The following is an 8,578-nucleotide window of genomic DNA, read 5'->3' as shown; positions in this document are numbered from 1 at the left end:
AAAGGATACCAGAGCTCAAATATTTTTGAGAAACGGGTGGAGCAGGCATGTACTGTTACCTGTGCTGATGCCTACCGCTCCCCCCATTCTACTCTCAGCCCCTTGTAACTCACCTAAAAGCCCACGTGGGATCCTCACCCTGCGCAACACTCACCGGCAGTACACACAACTGGGATTTATTGAAAGGAAATAAATATGGCAGCCTCCATATCCCTCTCGCTTCAGTTGTCCTTGAAGAGAACCTCAGGCTTGATACTTGCCTAAGCAGAGGGAAGGCCCTGGATAAAACAGATCCACCTTGCTGTTCCTGGGCAGTCCCTAGCGGAAGCCATCTGACCTGCTAGGTCGAATAACACAATGGAACTGCTTGCAAAGATAAGCACAACTGTAATCCATTCCACATGCATGAATGAGAGCTGGTGTATGCGCTCATCTGATGTCGTGGGATGTGAGTACTTCTGAAGGCAAGGCTGCACAAGCAGTGCCAAAGACCTAAAAGGAACAGTAGCTCGCAGAGGACACAGCTGGAAAAAAGGGATGTTTTAAGAGGGTAAAATTTTAAGAGGGTAAAATTGATTTTAAATGGCAGAGAACAAAGAAGTGTTGATCAGTAACCAGACTTGTCACTTCATTATAAAATAGTCCCCAACATTTATACAAGAGCAATTATATTTTGGTCACCAATAATTGATAAGGAATTAACTTAATAACTAGTTGGATTTTAAGAGATAATGATAACTATACTCCCATTATTGTATAATTCGACAAATCTGTAAAAAAAATAAAAAAATAACCTGGGCAGATGTGGCAACATTGTAATTAGAGACTTGCTGTCTATATTCCTGCAGCGCTCAGACAGTGGTGACAACGGTATGCAGTGCATATGCTACACAAATTCCCCCATGCAGCTCACACCTCTGCATACTGTACAGCCCCTAAGAGGAGCGTCTGCCAGAGCTGCTCACGGCCTGGACACTGTACTCGAATTGACACCTGGGAAATGTAGTCCCGTTTTGCAGCTAATCTGAACAGCTCTCCAGGTGACATCATACGCGTCAGACTCCATTTCCCAGAGTGCCACGCGCGGTGGCATGGCGGACAGCAATGACTGCGGAGTTTGATGAAGAAGTGGTGTTTGAGGTGGGTGACAATAAGTGCCCTCTGCCCTGTCGCCTGATGTGTGTATGTTGTGAGCTCGGTGCTGAGTGATCTCTTCTCCTGGTGGCACGGGAGGCATCATGTCAGCCAGCTGCAAAGAATGACCTGCAGATTATAATTACCCCACATCATAAGCTGACTGTCACTCCACCACACTGCTTCTCTACTTGTCATTTCCTATTGTGAGCATTATTAGCATTGGGGACTACACAGGGTCGTGTGGCCGTAAACTGATTCATTCTTTGTAACCTTTGCGGATTGAAACACTGCACAGCATATTTGGTTTTGCATATTAGTAAATGGCATTGTTTATGTCTGTATGCTTGCATGTACTGGATTGTGTTTTTTTTTCCCTACTCATTGTTGGTACTCATATAATAATATCCATAAAGCTGAACATTACTGGGTACTTGCATGTTTGTATTTTTCTCTTGACTATGTATTTATTAATAATGTGTTTTGTTGGCTCATTATATGTGCTTCAGATAAAAGGCAAATGTATTGTTAAAGATTTGTATGTTTTATTATGCTTTTATAGAACACAGACATTTTCTGCAGTGTTTTACAAGCTCAACCTCCCTTAATCATCATCTAATGTGGCTGCCATTGTTGAGTTTTAGAGACAAGCAAGAGATATGGGCGTAATGCCACCCAAATATGGGGAGAACATACAAACTTCATGCAGATAGTATCTTTGGCTTATAGCTTATATATGAACCTGGTACTCTATAGCTGCAAGGCTAGAGTTCTAGCCACTAGATATGATTCAACTTAAAGTGGACCCAAATTAAAAATACAAGATTTCAGAAATAAAATCTATTTTCTAAATTATAATAATAAATAGCAGCCTTTTTTCAGCTGCATGATGACAAATATAAAATATTTTACATTTATTGGAGGAACCCCTCCCTTCCTTTCAAATTGCCGGGATTTTTCCGGCAAACTGGTGGAGTAGATGGTGTCCGGCAATGGAGGAATTGCTAATGGCTGCCACCAGTATAACCCTAACTATGAAAAGAGAAGGGTAAAAAGCATGCACTGAAATGATCATAGGTTTGAAGGAGTGTTTATTTATATTTGTACGTGTCAGAGTGGTGCAACTAAATATTTTTAATTAAAAAAATGTTTGGTTTGGGTCTGCTTTAAAGTGGATCTGAGATAAACTTTTACTCATTGCATAATTGTGTTCCTTTCATATTGTTTATAGGGCATTCCTCAAGCCAAATACTTTTTTTTTTGTTTTAATACTCTAATTCCCTATAAACTAAGCAAGCCTCACCCACAGCTTTTCAGAGTGCCTTGGCATTTTCAGACAGTAGCAAGGGGTTACAAGCCAGAGATTTCAGAGGCAGAGAGAGGGGAGGGGGAGAGGGAATTAGGTTTTTACAGGCTGAGTGCAGGAGATGCAGATCAGCTTGCCTGTGTGTAATATTTACAAAGAACATGGCTGCTGTCATTGTATCACAGGAAGAAATAATCATATTCTGTTGAAGTTGTTTGTAGCTAGATTTGCTCTTAAATCTAAACTTTAGATAAGATATATAGACAAGGTACTTGTTATAGTTTAGTTTTTCATCTCGGATCTGCTTTAAGTAATATTTTTGCTCCACCAGAATCAGAATATCTGTTAATATCTGGGGTAACTATAGATTAATCAGTCAAGCCTGCTGGTATGAACAATTAGCAAATTGATTTGTCCTGCGCAAGTTTACTGTTCAGTCGGAGTGTTCTCCCCAGAAATTTCTTCCAGCCGGGTGGCATGAAATAGTAGCCGGGTGGCATGAAAAAGTAGCCTGGTGGGGCGAGATGAGAATGCAGGGCCAATGCTTCTGTGAGCAACTCTCCTTACAGCATAGGAAGAGGAGAGCCGATGACAGCCGGGTGGTCACCAAAACTAGCCGGGTGGAGCACCCGGCTAAAAGAGCCTGGGGAGAACACGGAGTCCTGGGCAGTTACTACTTATTGCAGAGCATGAAACACTGCCTAGTTCTTTTCCACGGGCTGTTGATGGGCAGTGAAATGCCTCTCAAACTCTGAGGCCCCATTCATATTACCAAACGCAGATGGCCGTGCGATCGGAACGCAACATGTACGAATGCATGCCATCTGCGTTTGCATGCGTTGCGTGGCTGATGCCCATTCACTGTAGCCGCCCATTTCAGAAAAAAATGCGTGCAGCATGCATTTGCGGACCGCACTGATCCGGAACGCATGCAGTGTGAACATCAGACAGTGCAGTCTATGCACTTTCTGATGTCGTGCATGTCTGCTATGGAAACGCATATGCGATTCTGCCTAGTGTGTTCCTACCCTCACAACTGCTTGCTGCTGCCTGGTTACTGCTCAATGTTGCCTAGCTACTGCTCCCTGCTGCCTGGTAACTGCTTGCTGAGCACGCAGCTTAACTGTCCATGTAAAAGAGGCCTAAGGCCCCTTTTCCATGAGCAGTTGATAGGCAGTGCAAAGCCTCAGAAACTCTCACAACTGCTCACTGCTGCCTGGGAACTGCTTGCTGAGCACACGGTACAACTGCTCGTGGCAATGAGCCCTAACATGGGGTGGCTAACATGCCACCCCCTGCAGCAGAGAAAAGTATCAGTGGATTGAAACAGTACAGTGACATGGGCTATCATTCATAAAGCATTTCCGCATGCGGAAATGCTTAATACCGCTGACTTTACCGTACACTCAGCAAAATCCCCATTCATAAAGGCTCTTTCCGCATGAAAAGCTTACATTCCGGTGCAGAGCGAAACATTTCCGCCTTGTGCAAAGTTTTTCTAGATTTATCAAGAAAAAGTTACAAACACGTCCATTCATAAAGATTAGAGCAAGCGGTATGCAGAAGGAAAATACCGCTTGCTCGACAGTAGCGATAGGCGGGCGGATTACTTGCAAATGAATGGGACGGACCTCCCAAGCAGCATCAGACACAGCAGCGCACGGAGGGAATCGGGCAGCTTTTATGTTTCCGCATGTCTACCGCCAGCTTCCTCCAGAAAACCTCCGCACTTGTATTGCAACAGGCAACTTCTTTATGAATGACCTCCCAGAAGTCTTAAGTACCGGTTGCGGAGAAGAACGGTGTTTTCCCGCACTACCGACAGCTCCTTTATGAATTATAGCCGTAGTGGATAGCAGTCTCGCCTTGCAGCGATTTAGATAAGTCAATTTTCCCTCTAAAATTGGCCCTAGACTACGACTGACATATGACTATGGTAGGGACTAGATTGTGAGCCCCTCTGAGGGACAGTTATGTCTTGTACACCATTCAATTTCCCATCAGATGGATGGGTTAAATCGATTATTTCCGACAGGTCCGTTTTTCTGATTGATTTTGTATAGAAGTGATTGGAAATCAGGTGGGACAGGTCAGAAACAATCATGTCAACCCATCTATTTGACAGTGAATTGCATGGTGTGTACCAGGCATTAGTGACAGGATTGTGTACTCTCTACAGCACTGCGGAAAATGTCAGGGCTACGTAAATAATATTCAAAATTGGTCATTTAATAGAAAAAATTTTTTTGCAATTTGTGTCTTAAAATGATTGTTCTTAGAAATTATTAACTTTAAAACTTGGTTCACAGTGGGCGTTGTGTTCCCTGTAACAGGAACGTAACGCAGTGGGTAGGTGATGCTGCACGTTACCTGTGTGTTTTGATACACGCAGTGAAGCATACATTCAGTGAAAAGTATGCTTTACTGTTAACTTGCAGGTTCGAGGTAATGCACTACATGCAGTGCATTGTGATGTCCGCACTGTGAACCTAGCATAGGTGGGGCATTGCGGCAAGCCACATTGCAAAGCGGCCTTTATGCCGCACCACTGTGAACATAGCAAATAACAAACGTTCAATTGCATCAAAACATTCTCACTGCAGGTGACATTCATTGTACAACCATTAATCCAGCAACCCTCACTATGGTTTGCTATGACCCAGGTGAGGGTTGCAAACATTTTCACGCTTGTAGACAGCCTGGAAAAGGCTTAGTAAGTAAAGCTCATTGTCTTTATAAAGACAGAATATTGATTTTGTGTCAGAAATGTACTTAACCGCCTCGAAGACGTAAACTTGGCGGACTGGAGCTGGCAGTTTTTACTGCAAGCAGTTTCTGCAATTTAACTGGAAGATCCCTGAGCAAAGCAGTTCATTCACCTAACGTTTGTGCCCAGAGTAGATAGATGAGCTATTTATAATACTCCTGCTTACCTATTGCTTGATCAGCTGAGCTCCTGCTGGCAAAGCCCAGGGGGGCATTTTAAAATGTCAACCAAAATAAGAATATTCTTAAATGTAGGACTTTTCCATCAATGTAAATGTATTGTTTCTAGATACAAAATGTATTGTAAGATGGGGAGCGCCTCTGGCGGCCAGGTGTTAGCGTAATTATTTCCATATGATTTAACTGATTGAAATATTCATGCTCTGAAATGGTTCACTGTACATACAAAGTGAGCATCCTCCAGCTGTCATGCCGACAAAGATGTAAAGCATGCAGTACAAAAGAAGACACTGAATGGTACATACACACACTTTTTCTTTCCTCCTGTATGTGCTTCTGACCAGGGGCTTCCTCCAGCCCCATCCGCTCCGATCGCTCCCACGCCACCGTCCTCCGCTGCCCACAGCTTTGGGAACCAGCTCCCTGCACTTCCGTCAGTCGGAGCCAGTATGGCGTAAGAGAAGTGCTCTGTTTGCGTATCTCTCCAGCAGCCGGTCAGTGACGGGACCCGGTTCCCGAAGCTGCGGCCAGCACAGGATGGCGGCGATCGGAGCGGATTGGCCTGGAGGAAGCCCTAGGTATGTATAAAATCTTTTTATTTTCCCTTTAAAGTTGCAGTGTAGATAGTAGGAACGTAGGAGAATGTTGTAAATTATTCAGGATACTCACTTTTTTACATTAATTATCTTGGTTTCAGCATCAGAAACACTTTGCTGTGTGTTGAGATGTAGCACTGCCCTCCCAATGATGTCACAGCCTAGGCTGTTTAGTATGCTGAATTCTTTTCCCAGAGCATTCTGGTAGACCAGGTATTTTTTTTTTCTACTGGCTTTGGAACACGAGTATACAAACATTCCACAGAGCTGCACCTGACAGCAGTAAGGCCTTCTTTCCACGGACTGTTGAGCTGTGTGCTCAGCAAGAAGTTACCAGGCAGCAGTGAGCAGTTACCAGGCAGCAGCAAGCAGTTGTGAGAGTTTGAGAGGCATTTCACTGCCTATAAACAGTCCGTGGAAAGGAGGCCTAAAGATGTCACCACCTGTAATAAACTTCAGAATGTAAATCAGGGAGAGGAAAGTTTTTAAAGAGAGCACAAGGTGGGCTCATAAAATAATAATGAAAAAAAAAAATTATGCTACCTGATATGGGTGGCTGAGCAGAACATGTAGCCACCAAAACCGTTGCTCCTGTGGGTCACACTTGCCCACTTTCACTTTCGTGACCTCTGGGTCACGACGCTGGATGGAGAGAGATATTCTCTCTCCCAGCATGCAGGGAGGTGGAGGAGCTGCAGGGGGCGTGGCCAGGGAGAGAGAGCTGCCCAATGGCAGCTCTGGAAAGCCTGCAGGAACTTTTTAAGCAGGGAATCACTCTCCTCTATTTACCCTCCGAGATCGCTAATTTCAGAGGGTGATAGCGTGGCAGTGGGGGTGCAGAGAGCGGCGGTGTGGGGACACTGAAGCATGTCATGAAGCAGAGAGCATGCCTCTGTGTCCCATCTGACCCTGCATCCTGCACCACCTTGGGTTCTCTTTAAAGAGGAGCTGTCAGCCATACTATCTCAGAAGAAAAAAAAAAAATAAAATAAAAAAAAAAAAAAAATATATATATATATATATATATATATATATATATATATATATATTTGCTCTACTTACATAACATATATATTGCACTGCTCACGTTTTGATTTTATTGATTTTTCTACAGTAAAAAAAAGTGAAAATTCTTCTTAGCATTTCCCATTTTAACTGTGGCTATTTTGAAGCCAATCCTGTTGTCATTTCCTCCCATAGACTACATACACACTTGAGATAAGTCTTTGGAAAAGGCAAGATTACAGACCAATTTTACCCCATTCCATGTAGTATGAGAGCCATACTCTACACAGTCTATTCTATGGAGCTGCACTCCCCATCAGATAAAAATCTTTGCAAGATGCTGCACACAAAGATGCTGTACATATGCAAGAGATCAGTATCTGCAAAAGATCAGTTCCTGCAAAAGATCCGTTCTTGCAAAATGCATTCTTAGGGCTGGTGCACACCGAGCGGGTACTTTGGCGTTTTTGCAGCCGCTTGCGGCTGCAGATACGCTTGGTCAATGTATCTCAATGGATTGGTTCACACCAGAGCGGGAGGCGTTTTGCTGAAACGCATACTCCTGGGGTGAGGCATTTTTTGGATTGTGGATGCGTTTCTGCCTCCAATGTAAAGTATAGGAAAAACGCAAACCGCTCTGAAAAACGGCAGTTCAGAGCGGTTTTGCAGGCGTTTTTGTTACAGAAGCTGTTCAGTAACAACTTTACTGTAACAATATATGAAATCTACTACACCAAAAACGCTTCCCAAAACCGCAAAATGCTAGGTGAAACGCTACAGAAAAATAAGAAAAAGCTTTTCAAAATCTGCTAGCATTTTGCGCATCTGCTAGCGGGTTTTGGTGTGCACCGGGCCATAGTCTATGTCACGACATGTTCGTTTCGGGCAGTTTTACTGAACAATTATGCCCTTCATCAGGCCGTAACACACAGCTCTGCAAGGCTCAACTATAAGGCAAAAAAACAGAGATATATATACATATGGGCATCTGCACCAACCAGATGCACACCAGGACTTTCCAATGCGTGATGTAAGAAGACGCTGCTATGTTGGAAGACCTAAGGTCCTAGGTCTTCCAACATAGCAGCGTCTTTTTACATCACGCATTGGAAAGTCCTGGTGTGCATCTGGTTGGTGCAGATGCCCATATGTATATATATCTTTGTTTTTTTTTTGCCTTGCCTTGCAGAGCTGTGTGTTACGGCCTGATGAAGGGCATAATTGTTCACTAAAACTTCCCGAAACGAACATGTGTCGTTGCCACTTTTAACACATTCATCAATCAAGGGTTGCAACAAAAACCTCAAACCAAGCCAGAGTATTGTTACTATTAGTCTCAGTCATTGATGTTGTTGATCGCACAAAGACTAATGATGTGGAACCAAAGATATCGCTTTTAACGGTTTTTGCTATATGTATCAACAAAGTGTATACGAAAAAGTTTTTTGCACCAGAAAACGGCATTCGATTTCCTCTTCTTTATAAAATTTGAGTCCTTCCTGTAAAGCTATAAAGATGATTGTCTGATCTGCAGATGAATATCAGTTAAACAAGGTGTGTATGATGATCTGCAGATCTCTAGGACTATGAA

The 8,578-nt window shown here is 43.3% G+C and overlaps 1 protein-coding gene across 2 annotated transcripts in view; it reads left to right on the top strand.

Moving 5' to 3' along the window:
• Window positions 1-1,066: 1,066 nt before the first annotated feature.
• The window catches only part of VEZT (vezatin, adherens junctions transmembrane protein), a 68,763-nt gene continuing 61,251 nt past the window's right edge, over window positions 1,067-8,578 (top strand). For both annotated transcript variants that reach the window (XM_068276794.1, XM_068276793.1), the window contains exon 1: window positions 1,067-1,140. In XM_068276794.1, the coding sequence (XP_068132895.1) occupies window positions 1,105-1,140 (36 nt within the window). In that variant the 5' untranslated portion in view covers window positions 1,067-1,104. The remainder of the gene's footprint in view (window positions 1,141-8,578) is intronic.

Source organism: Hyperolius riggenbachi, chromosome 3 (genome assembly GCF_040937935.1).
Source record: "Hyperolius riggenbachi isolate aHypRig1 chromosome 3, aHypRig1.pri, whole genome shotgun sequence".
NCBI lineage: Eukaryota > Metazoa > Chordata > Amphibia > Anura > Hyperoliidae > Hyperolius > Hyperolius riggenbachi.
Note: the sequence above shows the minus strand (reverse complement) of the source record. Positions and strands in the feature narration are given on the sequence as shown.